A 24012-nucleotide genomic window follows, 5' to 3' on the forward strand; every position below is an offset into this window, starting at 1 on the left:
GAAGAAGAATCTTGAGAGTTCCTTGGACAGCAAGGAGATCAAACCAGTCAGTCCTAAAGGAAATCAACCTTGAAACTTTTCATTGAAAGGACTGATCCTGAAGCTCCAATACTTTGGCACCTGATAGGAAGAGCTGACTCATGGAAAAGACCCTGATGCTGGGAAAGACTGAAGGCAAAAAGAGAAAAGGTTGGCAGAGGATAAGATGGTTAGATTGCACCACCAACTCAGTGGACAAGGTTTTGAGCAAACTCCGGGAGACAGTGAAGGACAAGGAGAACTGGCGTGTTGCAGTCCACAGAGTCACAAAGAATGACATGACTTAGCAACTGAACAACAAGAAATATGCACTAAATATACTTTCATATTTTGTTTTCTCTCTGGAAAGGACATCAAAATCCTGAGATTTCTTAGGTGATATCTAGATTCATAAACCCAATCCTATTGAGGAAACGTGGTAAATTATATGTCTAAGAACTGTGGCTAAATAAAGTTAAGGCAAGGAGTTATAATGCATGTGATTTGTATTATGTTCCCCAAACATCCAGTCTCATTAGAAAATTTCCTATTTGTCTTCTTCCTTTTCAGTGAACCAAATAAAGGAAAGTGGCTAACTAGTTGAGTTTGTAAGCTGTTTATCATTGAGTATAATTTATATGTACTTTTCCTCTCTTCCCTCCTTAATACTGCATATTACTAAACCTTTCATCTCTGCATATAACTGACTGATGAAACGTTACATTTCAGAGTTTAACTTACTTTCTTCTCGTGAGTGAGTTTAAGCATTTTTTTTCCATGTTTACTAACTATTCTTTTATGGAAAGAGTGAAGTATTTAAGATATTGTCATACATTAAAAGTGAAAATGTTAAGATCATTTAAAAAATAATGTGACACCATTTTGACTTATTGAGTTTCATGTGTATATCCATAAGTCTACATGTGCATAGATATTATCTGTAAGAATGCACAGAAATCTGGTAAAGATGCTTCCCTCTGGCAATTAAGTTGTGAGAGGATTAGTGGAAAAAGAGAGGAGGAGGACTATTCTTATTTTTATCCTTTCTCTGCTGTTTTTGGATGCATGTATTTCCATTTACGGTGCTTTCCTGGTGGCTCAGTGGTAAAGAATCTGTGTGCCAATGCCGGAGATGTGGGTTCAATCCCTGACTTGGGAAGATCCCCTGGAGAAGGAAATGGCAACCCACTCCAGTATTCTCGCCTGGGAAATCTCACGGACAGAGGATCTTGGGGGGCTATAGTCCACGGGGTTCAAAAGAGTTGGACACAACTTAGGAGCTAAACAACATTTGAATTTACACGAGGTTAGTACTTTTGTATGAAAGAGCAAATTTCTTACAACAAGTGACATGCTTATTACCTTTAGATTATTAGGAAAATGGCTCTGTGAGCCAGGAACCACACATTCCACTGTGTTCAGGGATCAGGTAAGCAATATCAATGTGTCAGAGCCTGGTGTGTAAGAGGGAGTGGTGAATCCTCTGGGAATTGGAGTGTTCCATCGAAGAGCAAGCAAAGTCAATTTTCCCACTGCTTAGCCAAGGACCCAAGGAACAGGTCTGGCAGTAGTTTCTGCCAGTGGGCTCTCAGAGTTGGAACCTATGGCTTTAAACTAAAAACTGAAAAGTGACACCCACACTAAGAGGTATGCACTATCTGAAAACTGAATACCCTTCTCTTTATCCTGTCAAGAAACAAATAGAGAGACAGCACTTTTATTAGATGGTCTAAAAACTCTGTCAACTCTTGTATGCCCTTCCTCTCATTGCTCTGACTAATGGAGACTTGAATTCCTTACCTACCTGGGCAGGAATAGGTGCCAAGGAGGGGAGCAGAAGAAAATTTACATAATTCAGAAATCATGCTTGGAAATGCAACAGTTTTACTAATGATGCTATAAAAGACCTTCTTCTAACAAGAACAATAGAATCTCCTTTCACTAACAGCTCATGAAGAAACCAGTTGAACTCAGACTTCTGTCTATTAAACAAGCCAGTGTCTGCTTTGAAAGAGTGAGAAAAACTTTAAAGAGAGATTGTAATGAAGGGACCATAGACAGCTACTGTGGTGTATGGCCTTAGTCCACCATAGTAATTCATTATTTTGGTCTTCTGTTATGTGTGTATGTTGAGTAACAAATGGCAGAACCAAAACAGGTCATCTTCTCTGCCCCCTAAAATATTTAATATGTGTGAATAAAAATAAGGGCTTAAGCTTTTTCATACTGCATTTCCTTGGAAGTTCTCTAGATGCTTTCCAAACCTAAGTTGAGCCTGACATGTCACTGAAATGTGATAAACCACATTACTACCAAGACCTGTTGTGCACCATTTGGTCTTTGGAAAAGCCAGTCTTTGGAAACACACTGAGTTATGGGCAAAGGAATTATCGACTGGTCTTGGAAGACCTAAAACACTTTCCTGGAAACAAAAACAAAAACACAGTCTAAACAGTCTAACACCAACATGGCCCCAACACGGTTCCATTTCATGGAACACTGGGTCTGCAGGATATAAACAAGTGTTACATAGAAGAGGGTTCTGTGGTCAAATATGTTTAGGGAATACTGGACTAAAGTTCTACAGGTTCCTGGTCTGCAGAGCTTCTCAGGCCTTTAACATGCTATCACGTTTTAGAAGGCTAAGAAGGGGCTATAATATGGAATATTTCTCGTACACATTTCATGCTATTCTACAGAAAATTGTTACTGAATTTCAAATGTACTTCAGTTCTCTGATCTAGCTATTCATGATGGGAATACAATGGTGTGTTGTCAAGAAAATTTTATTATGTATTTTCCAAAGGAGCAATCTTCAGAAGCCAGTTTTGGAGAGATTCTGCTCCTGGAACCTCAAATAATACAATTTGAAAAAAAAAAAAAAAGTTTCAATCTACGAAATAACACTTTATTTTGTTAAAATTAGTTATGTGCTGTGAGACAATACAAATAAGTTGTTTGGAAAAATGAATGAAGTAATTTCAAGGATAGATGTTTTAATATTCCTTCTAGGCATCCATTGTCTTCTGTCTCTCTTTTATCCCTTCTTCCCTGGTTCCTCTTTCCCAGGCCCCTCTGTTTGTTGTATGTCCCTCTAGTTCACTGACTGTGGGCCTCCTTTCCTGTAATTCTGTTTCTTTTCCTGGGTCTTAGTCTTTGTGTATCTTTCCTTTTGTATCTTTTGCTCTTACCTTGGAAACTCCGTAGTGATAAGCTGGGAACAAAATGTAGTGATATATTTTGGAAGATTCTCATTAAGAAAACAGCCAGGGGTATGATGCCTTTTTCATCATATTAACTGTACACTAATGGTTAAAAACAAAATAATCTGGGGTTTCTGTATCTGAGAAAGTTAGAAAGTTTTATGATGTGAGGCAGTCTCTTCTTGCTGCTATCTCTGGCTGGTAATCCCAGTATAAGAAGACAAGAACACCAGGTAAAATTGGCTAGAAATCAGTCACTGAAATGGTCATAAGTTACAAGGAATGAGAAAGGAAGGCCTATCAACTTATCATAGAGATTTTTTTTTACTTATATTGACACTAAAACTTCACAGTGAATGAAAAGTCCTCACTAAGCAGTAGTTACAATGATATTTTCCACGTATTTGTCTAAGTTAGAAACATAAACTACATGAAAATAAAATACAAAACAGAGACAACTGCATGACAATTTTCCCATCAAACAGTCATTTTATCCCACCGCTCCCCCCTGCCACTGCCCAAAACAATGACACTTCAATCATTCTACAAAACTGAAGCCATTATTTACACAAATGCTTCTAACTGTTCGATGACAATGACCTTAGGAAGGGTAATCAATCAACCATCTCGAAGACACAGAAAGGGAAGGGGAAAGTATTGCCCAAAGTTCTAAATGTTTCTGTAAGTATCCGTCACAGTTGGACTTTCTGTCTCTTCTCATTCAAATATTTTGGCATTCTGCAAGAAAGCCTTTGGAATAGAACATGTGTTTGTTAGATTGTGGGTTGCCTATGCTTGCTAAACGGGGCCCTTGGAGTCAGATAGCCCAGGCGGATCTTCTGGCTCTACCACTGTGGCTGTAAGATTTTGAGCAAGTCACTCAGTTTCTGAGCCTCAATTTCCTGTTGAGTAAAACCGAAATAATCAAAGGTTACACCTTATGGGACTGGGGTTGGAACTGAATAAACAGATTTGAAGGACTTGGAAAAGTGGTACATGGTAAGTCTTCAAGAAAATGTTAGCCACTCTTTTTATTATTGTTATCATTTTTCTTATTTATAGTCAATTATTTTTAAAATGTTGATACTCTTTTTATGCCACTATAGATCAATTAGAATAATAAAATACAACTTCACAGGTCTAGAATTTTTTTTTTTTTTACGTCATCTGCTTGGAAAAATTCTTCTCTTAAATAAATAATTATACTTCTTCCATCATCATCTTATTTATTGTATTCTAAATTTAGTCTCTAGAAAGACTGCATTTTTAGTTGATTTCAACCAAAGATCTTGAGCAAGGGGTCCTCTTCATTTACTTTGAGTTATAGAATAATTAATAAAAACACAACATGATGTGAATTCTACTGTAACAAACTATATTCTCTCAGAATAGTGCTAGGCACACATCCAATTGTATAATGCTTTCTAAAATATTTGCAAAAGACTATGCCAAAATTTAGGTTGTTGAGTGTGTATTTTTGGTATTTTGGTATTGTTAGGCAACAGAATATCACTTTTAAATTAAAAGTCCACTCCTTAAATATCTCTCCAAATATCATGTATTATACTTTTCAATGAGTTGCTAAGATTATACTGCTAAATGTATGCCCCATTTAAAATAATCTGGTCTCAGATTGTGAATCTTCAAACAATCCAATATAAGCATTTTGAAAAATCAAGCTGTGCCTCTGTTTTTGGAAACACTGCAAAAAAGGCAACTGACCTGCAATTTCAGAGGAAAGCAAATAACAGCAATTGGAACACTTACCCTGGGAAATGCACTATGTAGAACAAAATATGTTTAGGACAAATGTGGTATCTGGATTGTCAACTGTTGTCATGGAGAGAAACTCGTTTCTATCCATTTGTAGGATGAGACGGGAAATGCATGAAACATCATAAATATGCCAAAGTGGAATGATAGTTAGATAAATGGTGGTACATCCTACCCTGAAATTCTGTGTAGCTATTAACAATAATGCTTTTTTAAGAGTATGTTTTAAGTTGGAAAATGTTCATCATATTGAGTTGGCCAAAATGTTTTCTTATGGAAAAGCCCAAATGACTATTTTGGCCAACCCAATATATTAATAGAAACAAGCTGCCAATCAAATAGTACTATAATATTTTAGTTCAATAAAATATCTACTTTGTGAGTTTCTTTTAATGGATTCAACCTCAAAGAAGGTATACTTATTTTCTTACAAAGCAATAACATTATGGGTGATTTTAATGTATGGATGTACTGTAGTTTTCAAAATTCTTATAATGAATATACATTTCAGGAGAAGACAGACCATCATTAGTGATATCCAGTATAAACACTTAGAAGCAGTTCCAAGAAAATATAGTGGCTAAAATGCCATTGTATTGAATTACTATGAAACGAAACTTCAGAAAATAATGTCTGTTTCTAAGCATTACCCACGCTTGTCAGTAAGACAGAAAACTGATACCATCATTTAAGGAGCACTTGAGGAGAACCAGACATTAGACAAAGCACATTATACATATGATCTCCTTAGTTCTCACCACAACCTCATGAAGCAGAAACAATCATTATTCCCATTGACAGACGAGGAAACAGGTTAGGAAGCAACATGACTGGCCCAAGATCATCCCATTAGCAACTGGTACAGCTGGGATTCCACTCGTGTCTAATTTCATAGTTTATGGTCTTAATAACTACACTGAAATTGTTCCTTTATAAATGCACTTCCTATTCAATTTGCATGTAGAGATACAGGCCTTAAAAGAGTTTTGATCAAAGTAACACGGACACTTTTTACCACACAGGCCAATGGATTCCAAGATTTTTGAGGAGTAGGATGCTTTGAAAATTAGAAACAATGAATGTGAGGCTCTAGAATATGCTGTACTTTATTGACTTTTGCTCAGAAGATAGACACTAACGGCTCTCCTGCCTAAACCTACCACACTAAAGGGCTCCATGTTTCCAGAGTCAGACAGACTTGTTCTGAGACACAGAAGTTACCGATATATGGCTTAACTTCTCAGAGAAACTTAGAGCCAAATGCCAGTTCCCCCTGTGTCAGGACAGACAGTGCACTGGTCCCTGAGTTCTCCATTCAGATCCAGAAGGCAATTCTATTTCTAGGTAATTCGTGATTAAAAAAAAGGAACTGGAAACAAAATGGAGATTTATAGTTAAGAGATTCACAGCTTTCTTTGACAGAGAGGACGAGAAATCATGGTTTTATAATGTTTATTGGCTTCAGGGGCCAAGAGTTTCCTCCTCTAAGAGGAGGCAATGACTTTTCTGGTCTAGCTCCCTGCTTTCCCCGCAGTGGAGGTGCCTTATGGCACTGACTGTGATCTAGTATAACTAAAAAGTCCTAGTGCAAGTCTCTCAACCGCAGCCCCGCCGACACTGGTGGCGTGATAATCCTTTGCTGTGGGAGCTGTCCTGAGCATGGTAAGTTGGTGAGCAGCTTCCTGGCTTGTACACACCAGATGCTGGTAGCACTCTTCTGGTTGTAACAGATATCTTCACCAAAATTGTCTTCAGACATTGTCAAATGGCTCCTGAGACTTGCCCTAATTGAGAGCTACAGATCACAGTGCATTCCTAAATCTAACCTTTTCACATCTTCTAAAAAAAAAAAAAAAAAGCTTGACCTTCCCATGGTATAGAATGCCCCAAGAGCTTGTCCCTCTAGCTGTGGCTGATTGGGCAAAGAATAACATGTGACCCAAGCCAGGTCAATCATATTTAGTCTTTTTGGAGATGGCATTTAAGATACAGGAAGTGAGTCAAATATACTTGTTGTATACCATGATACTAAGTGAGATCAGAGTTGGTACCACAGAAATTAAAAGCTTTACACCAATCCCTAAGTTATGGGAGAGCAAAAGATAAAATCCTTCAAGGAGCCAGTCTACACAGAAGAGAATGAGGGAAAGAAAGATCAAAACAAAAAAAATAAAATGAAGGCTGCGTAAATAGCTTATGAATCCCATGACATTTGGCTGAATTTCCTATAACCAAGTTCCCCAGGACTTCTCTGTTTTCTTAAAAAATAACTTTTGCCTTTCTTGGTCTAGTTTGTGTGTGAGTGTTTCCTTTCTAACCACCTAATGATTCACAATGAAAAAACACAACATGAGCCAATCTAGAAGGTATCTTTCTCCATCTATATCTAGAGGACCATGGACCCTAAGTCAAGAGGTTTAGCTTAAAATTCCTGCTGTATGACCAGAGCAAGTGAGTCACTTCTCTGAGTCCTGATTTCCTTACTGAAGATTTTGAAGGGCAACTCACATCTGGCTCTAAAATGATGAAAGATAAAGACGGGGAGAGATATCTATTATCCCTTTAAACTGTGGACTCTCTGTTTGACAGGCACATAACATTGTTTACAGATGGTGGTCAAGACTGGGTATTAGAGTCAGTTTCATCTCAAGAGTTAGCAGAGCTACAAGTTTACCAATCACGGGACCAATGGAACATTAATGAGCCATTCTAAGTCTCAGTTTCCTTCATGTTTAAAAAGGCAGGGAAAGTGTATCTACCCTGGTGGTCCTTGCCTTCAGGTTTTCAAGCCTTTTTCGTCCACTTCCATGCTGGACAGATAGGGTTGACTCCTATAACCCATAGGATATTGTGGAAAGAATAAAGGATAATTTCTGAGGCTCTATCATAGTCACATTGTGGTTTTTACATTGTTCTCCTGGGTCACTCACTCTGCAGGAAGCCAGCCACTATGGTGTGAGGACACCTAGCTTCCTTCGGAAGGGAACAGAGGCCACCTGCTCACAGCTCTGTGAAGAGCCATCTTAAAACCATCCTCCAGCATCAGTTGCGTCCTCAGATCTTGACTGCAACCACGGAAGGGACCCCAAGCCAGGACCAACCAGTCAAGCTGAATTCCTGACCTATGGAAATTGTGAGATGGTGTCTGCTGCTTAAAACTGCTAACTTCGGGGGGAATGTAAATTGTTACAAAGCAAGAGATAAGAAAGATGGTATTGTTAGGATGAGTAAATAAAATAATGCATGAGAAATGTTTAGGACAGGGCATGGCAAATGGTGAACTCTCAGGGCACATCTATCTGTTCCTGAATATATATGAAGCCCTAGATCAGTGCCTGGGATATAGTAAATGCTCATTAAATACAGATTGAATGACTGCCAGATATTACTATCTTTACTACATTGATCATCATCATTATACATAAACTCGATCCAAAATCAATTCCAAAATGAGCTGGACCCTCAAACTCATAGACTTGAAGAAATTCCTTCACCTTATTTTCTCTAACACACATTCAAATACAGCTATTTGAAAAACCTAAAGCCAGAGAAACAAGAATTCAAATTCTATGCAAAGGGCTGGTACTTGTCTAACTCTGCAGAACTGTAGAGGCACCTTCTTTATTATCCTGAACCATATTTAGATGAAACAAAATATATATATTATACACCACAACGACACAGATGAACCCATAGAAAGAGGAATGAAACCAGCTACTTACCATCGACACAGGAAGGTCGGTTTCTTGTCGTTCCAGCCACTTTCCCAGGTAGACAGGAACACTTGACTGTTTGCGACCGCTCCTCAATGCGGTTTTTATTACAACATCTGTGCGCAGCAATCACTTCACATGTCCCTCCTTCTGGCAAGAGAGAAAGAAGCGGGATGCTGATTAGAGATCATTCAGTGGCCATTCAGGTATGTGCATGTGTGAGCGGAAGGGTTGGGAGAGTGAAAAATGTAAAGGGAAAGGTTTCCATAAAGTGGAGTTACTATGGGATTCTCTCCTACAACATATATCTATACATGTGTACAAGACTGCATACAAGGGGTGTGTCATGTCATCTGGGAGAAGACAGGCATCAGGGCACAACATTTTAAACGCAACAAAGAGCAACAACCAAGAGCCCTCAAGAGGCAACTCTTCTGGGCTGTATGTATGGAGAGGCAGTGGAACAGTGAATGCCCGGAGATAAAGCACAATAAAGATGCTATGAGGTTTAAATGCATTTGGAGAGCTGACTCCTGCATTATCTTTGTGTTTAGAATTCTCTGAGCTCCGACTAATGACCAGAAACTGACACTCCAGTAATATAGAACCTGAAGTGGCAAGAAAACTGCCCTGAAATGAGCTTTCCCTCCTAGCACCCACTCACTCTCAAGGGAGTTGAATAGAAAATCTAGTTGAAGAGTCATTTCCTCGATCCAGATCTCACCCAAAAGTGACAGAAAAAGAAAATCAGTATGTGCTTCAAATGGAATCTCAAATTATAGACCAAGGCATATGGTTTCACTTAATTATTACAGATCAGCCATGCTCTCATCAGCAATTACTGGCAACCTAACGTATGCCACTCTCTGCTAGGTTCTTAACAGGTGCTCTGCTGGGTCTGTCTAAAGGCCAGTGAAATTCAAGTGGATCTTTTCAGCCCGACGGATACCAGCTAAGCCAGTTCTCCAGGGACATAAGAGGTACTCCAAGTGATCAGAAACCTGGGATTTATTTCACCAATGTCAAGTTTTGCATTCAGGAAGAATGTTTTTCATTTGTCCATAACACTTAGGCATTTAGGACTCAGTTGGCAGTAATTCCTCAAGCATTTGTTAGGCAACCACTGTCTACAGGTTACTGTGTTCTGAACTCTACAGAATGTGTATCCAGCCTGCACATGCTGGGCACTTAAGAAACAATGAAACAAAGGAACAGAGGGAGGGAAGACAGGAGGAAGGGAAGAATATAAGCACAACTCCATCCCAACCTGAAACAGTGCAACTCGGGGGTTTGCAATGCAGGTGGGGAATGGGATTATTTTGCTATTCGCCCTCGCTGTCAATGAAATGTGGCAAAGTCTGAAGACACTTTTCATTGTCATTACAGGTAGAGGGTGAGAGCTAATGGCATCTAGTGGGTAGAAGCCAGGGATGCCCCTAAACATCCCACAGTACACAGAACAGACCCCACAACAAAGAATTATCTGACCCAAAGGTCAATAGTGCCAAGAAACCCTGGTATAATATGAAGTGAACAATCACAGGAATCTCTGACTGGACTTCCCTGGTGGTCCCATCTTTAAGAATCTGCCTGCCCATGCGGGTATCATGGGTTCCATCTGTGGTCCTGGAAGATCCCACATGTCACGGAGCAGCTAAGGTGAAGCATAAAACTACCAACACTGAGCCTGCGCTCTAGCGCGCACGAGCCGCACTGCTCACAGGCACACGCAGCTCGGAAGCCCGCGTGCTCAGAGTCGGCGCTCCGCCACGAGAGAGGCGTCACAGTGCAGAGCCCGCACCCTGCAACGAAGGGTAGTCCCTGCTCGCCACCAGCAGAAAAAGCCCACAGAGTAATGAACAGCCCAAAACAACCAAACAGAAAATCTCCGACTTAAGCAGATGAACTGTGTCTTCCTCCATAGGATGAAAGAGTTTGGGCTTTCCAACAAACCTGTTTTAGCCTCAATCTCAGCTCTGTCACTGCTGAAGCCCCTCAGTTTCATTATCTACAAAGTACAAATATCTGTAAAGTACAAATCAAAATAACCTTGCATCACAGAGTTATGTAAGAATGAACCAAGGTAACACATGTTAGCACTGAGCCTGACACATAGTTAAGTTCATATATGGTGCCTATGGTGGGACTATCCAGTCACACTGATGTTATATTTCTTTGGGGATGCTGCCCTCCTTTCTGCCTCAGGAATGGTGCAAATAGGTTTTCTCCCAGAATACTCTCTCCCATCTTCCCATTCCTCCATCCACCACTCACACATCAAATGCATAGACTGATTACTAAGGTCAGATCCTTAGAGATATTCCCTTATCTCCACCATTTTTCATTCTCTTAGAACTGTACACATTTGCTTGCACGACTGTAACCACAAAACTGTAAGCTTGGTCAGAGTCAAGCTTGTTGCTTGTCTTGCCACAGCACTATAGTCAATAACTGGTGTGGGTAATCCATAACTATAGGTTGAATGAATGAATGAAAGAATAAGTAAATTAATGAAAATCAACACAATAAATATCGAGTTCTTTGGACATAGATGGAAAGGGACACCCATTCCTTTTTAAGGAATTAGGAAGGATACTGAAGTTGAGTTGAAAGGTAGGGCTTCAGCAGGGGAGAATGGAGGGGAAGCATTTTGCTAATGTGAGAGGTTGGGACATGATTTTAAAACAAATGTTTAATCATAGGATGACATAGGACAGAAAATTTATGAAGATAGTGTAGTGAGTTCCCATATATCCCACACTCTAACTACATATTTCCTAGTTTTAGGCCCTTAATATTAACATCACATATTAGTATACTATGCTTGTTACAATTAATGAACAAATATTGATACAGTGTTATTAGCTAAAGTCTAGGCTTTATTCAGATTTTCTTAGGTTTTGCCTAATGTCTTTTTCTATGCCAGGACACTTCCAGGATCCCACATTAATTTTAGTTATCTTATCTCTCTAGGTTCCTATTGGTTATGACAGTTTCTCAGACATTCTTTCCTTTTTGAGAACCTGGAGAGTTTTGAGCAGTGTTTTTTTTTGTTTTGTTTTGTTTTTTATAAAATATCCATCAAATGAGATTTATCTGATGGTTTTCTCATGATTAAACTGGTATGTGTTTTTGGAGGAGGATCATGGAGGTACAGTACCATTCTCATGACATCAAATCAAGAGTTCGTATCATCAACATGACTTATTACTCTTGATGTTGATCTTGATCACATGGTTGATCCAATACTTGTCAGATTTCTCTACCATAAAGTTACACTCCTCCACTCTCTATGGTGTCCTCTGCGGAAGGCTGTCACTGACTACAGCCCATCCTTGGAGAATGGAGAGTTATTTATGCTCTGTCTCCATCTCTGTGGGGTTGCAGTATCCATTACAATTTTTGGAAATTCTTCTACAAGGAATATAGGTCAGTTCTCTCCCACTTAATTATTTATATCAGCAAATTATTTATATTAATTGATTGATGAATTAATTGATGAATTGATGAATTAATGAATTGATGAATTAATCATATCAGTATGGGTTCAAGGCTCATTGTTATTTATTTATCCTTTAGGTTATAATCCTATAATGCTATTTATTTTGTTGATCAAAATGATCCAGATTTGGCCATTATGAGCTTTTCTAGTTGATTTGCCTTTTTCTCCTTTTTGAAAACACTTCCTTTCTTCCTGGCCCTATGTTATGATCCTGCCTCATTGTGTATATTTCCTGTCCTAGTCCTAGAATTAGCCATATCTCTAAGGAGAGTCAGGGTATTTTAAATACCTGGGATAATATTTTAAATGTTGGAACAGATGGAACTGAGCACTTGAAACAGGACTGAACAGAAGAGGATTTCCCTCTCCAGAGAGCGGCCTTGGGGTGATTCAGCATTGCAATGAGGTACAATGTGACTATGAAGCTAAGAAAAGATGTGATCTGGATACTGCTCTTGAGCGACACCATGTCCACTCTTTGATCCCATTCAGGAGGAGTCAGAGAGGGCAAAGAAGAGGAAACAAGAGGCCACTGCAGAATTCTAAGCAGGAAGTAAGCAGGCTTGAATTTGGATGATGAGAAGAGTATTTCCGCCTCACCACCTGCCCATCACTGGATGACAGTTAATGAAAGAGCAGGGCTAAAGGCACAGTTCACTCTTTAACATCGACACTTGCAATCATGTCACTTCAGCTTATAACTGTCAGCAACAAGTGCCCCCCCAGTCAAGTCACTAATAACTAGTTTTATACTTCATGAAAATACCACTAATTCTAAAGTCACCACTTAACTTTAATGTAAGATTGGAGCACCATTTTTGATTGAAGATGGCACAAGGCATATGAAAGCTCCCAGGGCATAACTTGAATCTCGCTTCATTTAGAGCCAAGCTAGCAGGGTGGCAGACAAGCCAGATCACCTGAATTACTGACCGAGTTTGATAATGTGGACAAGGAGGTGGCCACGGGAGGCCCATGGCCAACTCTCACTGCCCTGTTTTGGCGGTGGTTTAGTCACTAAGTCACGTCCGACTCTTTTGTGACCCCTTGGGCTGTAGCCCACCAGGCTCCCCTGTCCATGGGATTCTCCAGGCAAGAGTACTGGAGTGGGTTGCCATTTCCTTCTCCAGGGGATCTTCCCAATCCAGGGATCAAACCTGGGTCTCCTGCATTGCAGGCAGATTCTTTACCATCTGAGCTGCCAGGGAAGCCCTGCTGTAGATGACTGAATTCTGTTCCCTGTCAGCTCTGTGCTCACTACACTTCAGCGAACTCTGATTTGGGTGCGGTCCTTGGCACTTTACCAACATTAACTGTGAACCTCCCAGGAACTATACAAGGCCTTGTTCCCACTCAACAGATGAAAAGGAGGTTGAATAACCTGCCCAGAGTCACACAAGTGTGACCCAAGTCTGTTGCACTCCAAACTCACACATTTTTTGCATCTTGTCACAAGAAGACTTTCTTTGATGATGAAGAACTTCCAAAAAGAAGTTTGACACTTTGTTTAGAAGGGGTATCAGGGTTAAGTATTCAACCTATCCGTCCCATAGCTGTGTCCTTGACCTCACTTACTCCACCCGTCTCTCCTTCCCTCTGTTTAAGGGCCACTGGTCCCCTTGCAGACTACTGGCTGAACGTGGCAGGAGTGATTCCTCTTGAGGGTTGCTCTGATTCAAGAGCAAACTGCCTCAACAAGTTGAACCCTGTAACACCTAGGACACTCTTCCAGTGGATCTCTGGCTCACTCTCAACTCTTCCATATCTTTTCAAATGCCATTTTACCAGAGACACTTTTGACCACCCTACTGAAGTTAACTGAACGACTCTCACTCATTGAAATCGTAATTCCTTTAGTCAGCATCCATGATTTCACTTTGCTCTGTGCCAGCCACTGTCCCACACCCAGCCACCAGGGTACCTATAACTTTCCAAATGCAGTATATAATTTATTCCTGTATTATACTTATTGTGTGTTTCTCAGTGGAGTGCAATTTTCCCAAGGACAGGGATCCTGATGTTTCCCATTAAACATTGTCTGTCACATTATTGTTAGGATTTCAAAAGTACTTTTGATGCATATTTCATTTAAGCTGCAGAACTGTTCAAAGATAGAAATAGGACTATTGTCATCTGTACTTTTTTGAGTGAGGATGCAGACTTAAAGCAACCAAATGACATAGCCATAGAAGAATCAGCAATGATAATAGTATTCCAGGTGTTAACCATTCACTGACTATTTACTATTCATACGTTACTGATGTCATGGTGGATACTGTATAAAGCTTCAATTTATTACATACTCAAAAAACCCAATGAGGTCATGATGACCCTCATTTTTACAGAGGAGGCAAGTGTCATCAAGAGCAGCTTAAACACTTATTCACATTTTACTTAGCAAGTACGTGTCAGCATCTGGACCAGAATTTAGATCCTCTGACCCCATATATGTATCCTTTCCCCAGTCCCACCCTGGCACATATGTTGCCTTTTTTCTGAAAAGGGACAGGGAATTGACAAGTGCTCCATTTTCATTAAAATCTTGTATATAAAGTCAATGACCCCAGACCACATCTTCCTTAGGCTACTGGATGATGGATTTGCACACTGGAAGCCAGAGGGGTTGCTCTAAATAATGAGCCCATCTGATCTTGACAAGTTGAACTATGGCTTCAAGGACACCTATTGCTCAGGTACACCAATGTGGAGATCAGAACCAGGTCTCAGATAACCACAGAACCCTGCCATTCAGAATGTCTGATGGGCCCTGCCATATGTGGATGTGATTCTCAAGGTGTATGTTTGTGACTGACCTAACCACAGTCAATCAGAGAAATGTAATCTTTCAGTAGAAATTTAATCTTTCTTTAGAGTATTAACTGTGAAACCCTGGTCCATAGGCTTGCAATTACAAAAAAAAAAAAAAATGTTAGTTTTTTGGAAAAAGCTCAGATAAGCAGTCTTTTGATTAGAATTTTTCAAGTTGTGCCTCATGAGACTTCACAGATTATCTGAGGGGTTCAGTTACATCCACTAGAAGAAAGGAGAAAGCAACTCTTAATAATTTATTTTTAATATTCAGTATAGCACTTCAATGTTTTATTTAAATGTTTATTTTAACATTCAGTATAATCCTTTAAAGGGATTCCTTTGCTAAGGAAAAAGTGAAAACAACTGTACTCGGCTGATGAGCAGCTCGAAAGCTAATATCAAGTGACAAGTATTTGCTGGATGGATGGGTGGATGATTGAACAAGATGAAACGTGAATTACAAGTCTGTCGTGGATTACTGCACAATCATTTAACAAGGAACTTACTGTTTCTGAGATGTTTAGATGTCTTTGGTACAGAATTCTATAGTAAGTTGGTAAGATACACTCCCCATTTTCAATTTCTATGTGTTTTTTTTAAAATTATTATTTCTTGACTATATCAGAAGCCCACATTTACTTTGATCCACCCAAGACACAGGGAGAGGCTGATCCAATTCTGTGAAAAGAAATAAAATTCTGGATTTCTATAATAAACACGTGGATAAAACTTTTCAAGACCCTCTGGAACTGACTGTTGCTTTTTTTTTACCTATTGGCCTCACTAGCAGGCTACTTCAAAAAGGAGACTGAAAATAAAAAGATTCCCAGATTTGGTTCCTGTGAAAGGGAAGAGTTAGGTTTGTCATAACCCTTTCTGGAAACTAGAAAATTGTTCTTTTAAATCTATTTTATCTGCATTTAAAAAACTGCACAGTGAATTGTCCTTTCAAACCCAACTACCAAGGTTATTGCAAAATCATAATGATAATATTTGTCATGTAAATGCCTTTCAGTCTTTGGCACCAATGCCTGACCATTCTAAATTTTATCAATCCAAGTCAAAATGATTTTGAGATGATCTATGGCCTCTCAAAGCAAAGTCATTTAAGTACTCAGAAAACTGAACTTTCCTTTCTTGCTTACGGATTACTTGGAAACTTGCTTCTTTTCTGGATTTCACTCAGCATCTGTAGAATCAGCCAAGAAGACAGGTGAAGTAAACTTTTCGCTACTGGCAGGGAATGTGTCATAAACACAAGCCAGTATGGGATTTGTCTGTGCTATTCAGATTTTCTAGTTTGTGGTTTGTATCATGGCTTTGTCTATAGAAAACACACCTAAGGTGAAATATATTATAAGAAATTAGCCTTCTACCCTAAATCTAATCTTAGAAAGGGGCCCCATTGTTCTTCCAGATTAGAAAGTAAATGCAGTCATTACAAGATGAATGCAGGCCAATCTGAAAAAGTTAGATGTGTTAGATGGACATCAGTTTCCTAGTTTTCCCTCCAATACACATTTTTAAAACAGTGGCCTGCTTCCCACTCCTTTACCCCATGTTTCCCAGGAGGCGATGGGCAAGTCCCCTGCTGAGAAGCTCCCCAGGGCAGCTCTCCACTTTTTCTGTCTGCTCTTTCTTTTGGATTTGTCAGCATTTGGAGTGCATTATCAAAACCTATTTTTAACAGGAAGAGAAAGTTCCTAATAGCCCCAAAGGAAAAAAAAAAAAAAAGACAGCATTTCAAGATTATTTCTGGCAGCAGCAACTCTCTCTGTGGTGGAAAAATTTCCAGAAATTTCCAAGCCCAATATGCTTCTAGCAATGATCCCTCCTTCCCAATTCAATGCATCGCTATCTTGCCCTGTATGGGTGAGGAAACAAAAAGAAGATAAATTGCTAAGGAGATAATATTTCTTTAAAAGAGAGTCCCCATGGATGACCATTATATATCTTGATGGAAAGGGAAGATGAGATTAGGAATGATTGGCAGGTGGATGGCTAAAAATCTGATGATTGGGATCTTAAATGATTTGTCCCCCCCTCCCCCGCCATGAACATCTAGTAGAAATAGCTTATACTGACAAAACTGATTGATCTGAGCTACAAACTGGGTCAACCATTTAAAAATGGTCACTTGTGGCAAATTGCTAATATCTAATCCTTTTCATCTGTCAGAGAATTTGACACTAGTATATTTTGGTGTTGATGGTTTCATGTCCATGACCAAGCGTAGCCAAGTAATTCGAAATGATCACAACACCAAGTTTTCTGGGAAAGAAGATGCTAGGGGAGAATGTAAAGCTGAGGTGGAAAATAATCTTTTTTTTTTTTTTTTTAAGTTAACATAAGTCTAAACTCTGTATTTTGGGAGGAGGGGGGCTCCTGTACTCACTGTTCAGGTCTTCTTTAGGTGGTCTCCTTGAGTCAGATGGTAAGTTAAATCTCTCTTCTATATGACTCTACAAGCTCATACAATTATCCCATAATAATATTTACAATGCACTATTTTGGCATTTTTAAAGAATATTTCACTTTTCTTATCTCCATAAGAGCAGCAACGTTCCTATTTCATTACTTTATTACTGGATCCATCTGTGGCCTGTAATTATTTGTTGAATGAACTTCTTCCCCAAAGACTAGCTTTTGTCCCCCATATCTCCTAATTGGAATGATGGGTTTATCACCTCTCCATCCTGTCGGGCTACATACTCTGTAATGGCAGGAAGCTCATCTTGTTTACTGCTTTGCCCCTAGTGTCTGGGACATGTGAATGTGTGTGCTTACTGGCTCAGTCATGTCCAAGTCTTTGCAACCCCATGGGCTGTAGCCTGCTAGGCTCCTCTGTCCGTGGAATTTTCCAGGAAAAGATACTGGAGTGGGTGGCCATTTCCTTCTTCAGGGGAACTTCCTAACCCGGAGAATGAACCTTGTGTCTCCTGCATTGGCAGGCAGATTCTTCACCACTGCACCACCTGGAAAACCCATAGTACCTGGTGTAGACATTCATGCACTTACTAAATTACTGAGTAATTTAATAACTGAATGAGGGAAAGAAGAAAGAAAGGAAAAAAAGCAGAGGAGGGAAGAAGGAAAGTGTGAGATAGGAGAAAGAAAGAGGAAGAAAGAAAAGAAGGGAAAAAAATGAAAGATGGATAGACGTTAATCCTCTTTGGGGATCTTTTCCTGAGTATCCAATATGTGGTCTTTTCAGAAAATGAACTTGAATGATAAATGTAGCTTTTGCAAAGAAGTGACCTTCTAATACACCTTCTAGAAAAATCAGCTTGGAACTTTGGTTTGGGGGAGAGCCAAATTTTACAAAGGAAAAGATTTTTACTCTAAGCAAAATGACTGGAAAATGAAATTGCAGTTAAGAGTAACCATAAGGAAACTTCAGTCCTCATTAATGGTAAAGCCAGGATATATCTGCTTATAATGGAAGCCAACTTTTGGAGGAAATGAATAAAATGTGATTAAGGAATGCTAAGATTGACATGATAATTTGGATCTAGCATTTTCACTTTATTGCAAATGGTTCCTTTCTTTAAAAGCTGTTACGTGTAAGAAGCAGCACAGGTGTTTTGATATTCACTTTTATAGGACTTCTCGATCAAGGCCTTATAAATAGCTCTCTTGGAATCTATTGTAGCGGATGTCAGAAATGCATATTTAAGACTGTGTTAAAAATGCTTTATTGACCCAATGGACTGGAAGGAAGCTCCAAGTGTCTTTGTAAATCATTGACGAGAGAGACACTAATGGATCTTTAAGCATGTTTTGGTCAAGAAGGACAAAATGGCTGCTTGATTTGTTTATACTTGAGATTAAACAAATTACCATCTCCTCTGTCCCAGGGTTCTGCAGTATGTACAGTGCAGACAAATGCAGGAAAAAGAAACAAATTCTGGGCCAAACAGTCATGTCTGAGGCAGTAGAGCAAAATGAATAAAATATTGTAGAGTCAGGCCCTCAAAGTTCAAGTCCTAAATCAACTTCCTATTGTTTTCTATTCTATGTCTCAGGGTTCTCCTCTGTAAAATGTGGATAATAATAATATTAACTTATTAGGGTTGTTGTGAGGACTAAACTGTATGAGAATTAAGAGAGTGCAGGCAAACCGATTATAATAAATAGTTGTTAATACATTGACCAGCACACAGCATGTCTACCATAAATAAGAACTGACATTCTTCTTACTATTCACATAAAAAGTGAAATCCAATTTCAAAGACACTACCAGAGGCAGTTATATGTGACGTGAATTTTGATGGAAGGACACAATTCCAAAAGATTGGAAAATGGAAGCATTTACTTTTCAAGTTCCAAAACTCTCCTGTCAGATGTCTGAACTGTTGGTGCAATGACGGGTGGTCTATCTGCTTTCTACTTTGCATCCTTGCTTCATCTGCTCTTAAGTCTTTATTCATTTTTATTCTGTTTCTTTGTGATGTTTATTTAAAGGCATACCAGCAGGAATACACTCTGAGAAGGAAGCCCAGTAACAAGGATAAACTTTTAAAAATTCTCTTAAGGAGGGCTTCCATGGTGGTCTAGAGGTTAAAAATTTGCCTTTCAATGTAAGGAACCCTGGTCTGATCCCTGATTTGGGAGGATCCCACCTGCCATAGAGCAGCTTAGCCTCACCACAACTACTGAATCTGCTTTCTAGAGCCCACGAGCAACAATTGCTGAGTCCACATGCTGCAATTCTTAAAGCCCACACCCCAGATCCTGTGCTCCCAAAGAGAAGCCACTGCAATGAGAAACCCCAGCACCTCAAGAAGAGTAGTCCCTGCTCATCAAAACTAGAGAAAGTCCAACCATAACAATAACAATGAAGACCTGAGCAGCCAAAAATAAATAAATAAATAAAAATAAATTTTAAAAACTAATTCTCTTAAAATGGGATTCTTCTATTAGCCTCCATGGGTAAGTGTATGGATATTAAAAGGAATGTGAGTCATGACAATACACAGACTCCATTATCAAAACATAGAAGGACAGCAGGCAATGCAATGGCTCCAAATGTATTATCTCTAAATCATAACTATTTTATGACATATTTTTCTCCAGCTAAACAAAAATACACACATACAAAACAATACTCCTGAGTTAGCTTAGAAGCAAAAACAAGATCAAGATACAATTTCAGATTATCCAAGGAGAAATGGCCTTAAAATAACACCCCCTGAAAGAAGCATTTTTTACTTTTGCGTCTGATTTTCTCTGGTGGGTCCTCTTGCTGAGTCTTAAACTGATCTTAAATTCTAAGTCCTTTCTGTGGTAGCCACAGGAGAGCCACATGAAAATCCATTGGCATTAGCTTCTACTTCCATCTATGTCTAATTACTCTCAAATTCCTAAGTGAATTATTAAGTTTTAGGAAATCTGTTATACAAATACTAAAATTAACATTTTGCTATGTCTGTTGAATTCTATGGGCTTCCCTGGTTGCTCAAATGGTAAAGAATCTGCCTGCAATGGAGGAGACCAGGGTTCAGTGCCTGGGTTGGGAAGATCCCCTGGAAAAGGGTATGGCAACCCTCTCCAGTATTCTTGCCTGGAGAAATCCACGGACAGAGGAGCCTGGTGGGCTACAGTCCATGGGGTCGCAAAGAGTCAGACGTGACTGAGCAATCAACACACACACACACACACACACACACACACATTGAACTCTGTAATGGTTTTGTGAAGAAGTGGTCTCTACATTATCAATTACTGGGACTTAGACCTAAAGGATCCACATGTAGTAGGATATTTAAGACTATAACATTTGAAATTGTATTTTAGAGCCATATTGACTGGATTTAAATGCTGCCTCCACCCTTTGGGATTAGTATTATCTCAGGATGATCATTTAAACTTTCTATTCTTAGTTTCCTCATCTGTAAAATGGGTAAAATAACAATACTTTCATGATTAGGGAGTTGTGAGGATCAATGAAGCACTTGAAGTATGCCTGAACTATAAGAACCATACAAGTGTTTGCTGTTAATAGTCTTGCTATTTTTAATTTTAGCTGTTGTAACCATTAGGACTGCTGAATGACTATCTCTGGGTCTCCTCCCCCTAGGTTTAGGGTAGTTCCCAGTCCCCTTGTGGGAGGTGGGGCCATTTGAGTAGTTTTGTATTAAAGGAAGTGATCTGTCACTTTCATGTTATTGTTTAGTTGCAAAGTTGTGTCTGATCTTTGCAACCCCATGGACTGTAGCCCACCAGGCTCTTCTGTCCTTGGGATCTCCCAGGCAAGAATACTGGAGTGGGTTGCCATTTCCTTCTCCAGAGGATCTTCCCAAGCCAGGGATCGAACATGCATCTCCTGCACTGGCAGGAAGATTCTTTACTGCTGAGCCACCAGGGAAGCCCATCACTTTCATACCAAGCTTTTAATTCCTTGTGGAAGACTCTGGAGCTCTCTTCCTGTTGGTGTAGTAACCAGCAGTGTTTGAGATCAGGGATCAGCCAACTTTTTCCATAAAGGTCTCAGGTCAAAAATGTTTTTGGTATTGTTGGCCATCTGATCTCCGTGGCAATTACCAAACTCTGCAGTCGGAACACAACCGTGAACAAAATGTAAATAAAAACCATGGCTGTCCACAAATGAAATTTTATGTATGGAAAATGAAACTTGAACGTCATATAATTTTTTAGGGGTCATAAAATATTCTCCTTTTGATTTTTTCTAGCCATTGAAAAAGGTAGAAATCATTTTTAGCTCATGAACTATTAAAAAAAAACAAATGGTGGGCCAGATTTGGTCTATGGACTATAGTATGCCTACCCCTATTTTGGATATTGGCTGCTCCAGCACTTCTAGTTCCTGGGTGACACCTCCAAACACAACCTCACTGAGGAACCACAAAGGGCATGTTGCTAGATCAAGAAATAAACCTTCATTGTTTTAAGCCAAGGAGAGTGGCGGGTGGTTTGTTATTGCAGTTCAATACAGGCTAATCTGACTCATGTATTATTCTTTAAGGTGAAGAGAATAAAAAAGGTGTATTACCCCCTTAAGAGAGCTTAAATTGCTTCTGTAAATATGTTTAATGATAACTAAGGTGGAACCATTCCAAGGCTTTTACCCATGAAATACAGTCTTTCAAATCGATGCCATCCATGAAGAACAGGAATGAGATATAGCCGCTCAGCTTCCTCCTCTGTGCACATATCTCATCCAAGCCAAGGATCTGGCCCTTGTCATCTTGGTGTTTTATTGGTGTAGCTGAGAGGTAATCACAAAAGTATATATTTCTTCATATCATGAGAGTATGCCTCTCCTCCACAGTCAGCAAGATCAGAAAACACACATTTAGGGGGAAAAAAGGCAAACAGAAACTCTGATTTGTGTTACACATTGTAGAAATCATTAACTATGACTCAGGTAGAAAAACTTATTACTTCTCTTTTTGACAGTGATGACAATTTAATAGTATTTGACTCTACCGAGTTACATAAAGCGTCCAGAGGCATTGAAGGGGACTGTTTATCAAGATGATAAACAAGGTTTCATTTCCTCCCTGGCTGCATGAATGTGATCAGGAGTCTGAGGCCATCTGAAATCACTTAGTCTGGCCACCAGGCAGACGTGAAGCTACACGGGACCATCTGTACTTGAAATGAGCTTCACTTAATTGACCTGCTCCACCAGCTCAGCACAAAGGGAGGCATGTTTGTGTGAGTACATGAGCACCAGGGCATTCAGTGTGGATTTGGTGACTGAGGGAAGGGTATTAGTCCTACTGAAATCCTGCTCTCTGAAAATCTAATATTCAAATAATCTGAAAACATACAGTCACTTTTGCCTTCTGTTTGCGTAAAGCAGGCTGGATAAATTCTCAGATTTCTGAGAATGTAGAATGAGTTTGAATTGGTTAATATAATTAAAAAAAACACAAACTAAGTGTTTGTTTTCAGTATTGCTATTATTAACTGTGGCAGTCATTAATGCCATTACTCATTTCTACTTTGTGCAACTTAGTTGTGTCTGACTCAGTCGTGTCCAATTCTTTGAGACCCCATGGACTATGTAGCCCACCAGGCTCCTCTGTCCATGGAATTTTCCGACAAGAATACTGGAATGGGTTGCCATTTTCTCCTCCAGGGGATCTTCCTGACCCAAGGATCGAACATGCTTCTCCTGTGTCTCCTACATTGCAGATAGATTCTTTACCCACTGAGCCATTGGGGAAACTTCCTCCAAAAAGAAGTTTCTCTGTTCTTCTACAGAGAACAGAAAATAGAATACTACTACAGAATAGAAAAGTCTATTCTTTTTATCTGCCCAGCAAACTCTGCTACTTCTACTGGTGCTTGCTTCTTTGTTTTCCTTAGGAAGCCAAAGGCCTCTTCTCCAATGTTAGCTCATGGAGTTTTGAAGTGGTTGGTTCTACCTCTGATCCAGAAGAGTGCAAAGACTCAAAACTAGCTAAGTGGATTATGAATTCTCTAGTGACCAAGTGATTGCTCCAAGAACTGGTACCAGTCCTAGCTCAAGCTGTACACAATGAGATCCAATTGTAAACTATTCATTCCTGGGAAAATATTTTTTTCTGGACGTCTTTCTAATGAAAAGATGTAAATCAGGAGCTTGCCACTATCTTAGTACCATGACACATAAGAGTGCAAATAAATGGAATCAACAAAAAGGCAAGCCAAGTGGAAAAATGGACTGCTTCCTGGCATTATTGTTAGTGCTACTTGATACAGCTCTGCCTGAAGCTGGCAGCTGAACTTTGGGCAGAACATGCTTTTTTTTTTTTAGTTTGAATTATATATGCTACCACAAAGGGTCATGAAACTGAGTTATACCAAAGATATTAAGAAGATTCTCTGCAATTATAATTTCTTCTTTTCTATACATTTGTTATATGGAGTACTCTAAGACAGCTTCTAAAACGACCTCATCTCAGTGCCACCTCCTGAGGGAAAACTTCCTTTACTTCCCCTATGAGGTCACTCCATATTTATTGTTTTTTTTTTCATAGAG

General features: G+C 39.4%; 1 protein-coding gene across 1 annotated transcript in view; it reads right to left on the reverse strand.

The window, feature by feature from the left end:
* TAFA1 (TAFA chemokine like family member 1) overlaps positions 1 to 24012 on the reverse strand; it is a 513193-nt gene that overhangs the window by 105706 nt on the left and 383475 nt on the right. Inside the window, exon 2 of the mRNA XM_065935291.1 lies at positions 8717 to 8857. Within this exon, the coding sequence (XP_065791363.1) occupies positions 8717 to 8857 (141 nt within the window). The remainder of the gene's footprint in view (positions 1 to 8716; positions 8858 to 24012) is intronic.

Source organism: Muntiacus reevesi, chromosome 4 (genome assembly GCF_963930625.1).
Source record: "Muntiacus reevesi chromosome 4, mMunRee1.1, whole genome shotgun sequence".
Lineage (NCBI taxonomy): Eukaryota > Metazoa > Chordata > Mammalia > Artiodactyla > Cervidae > Muntiacus > Muntiacus reevesi.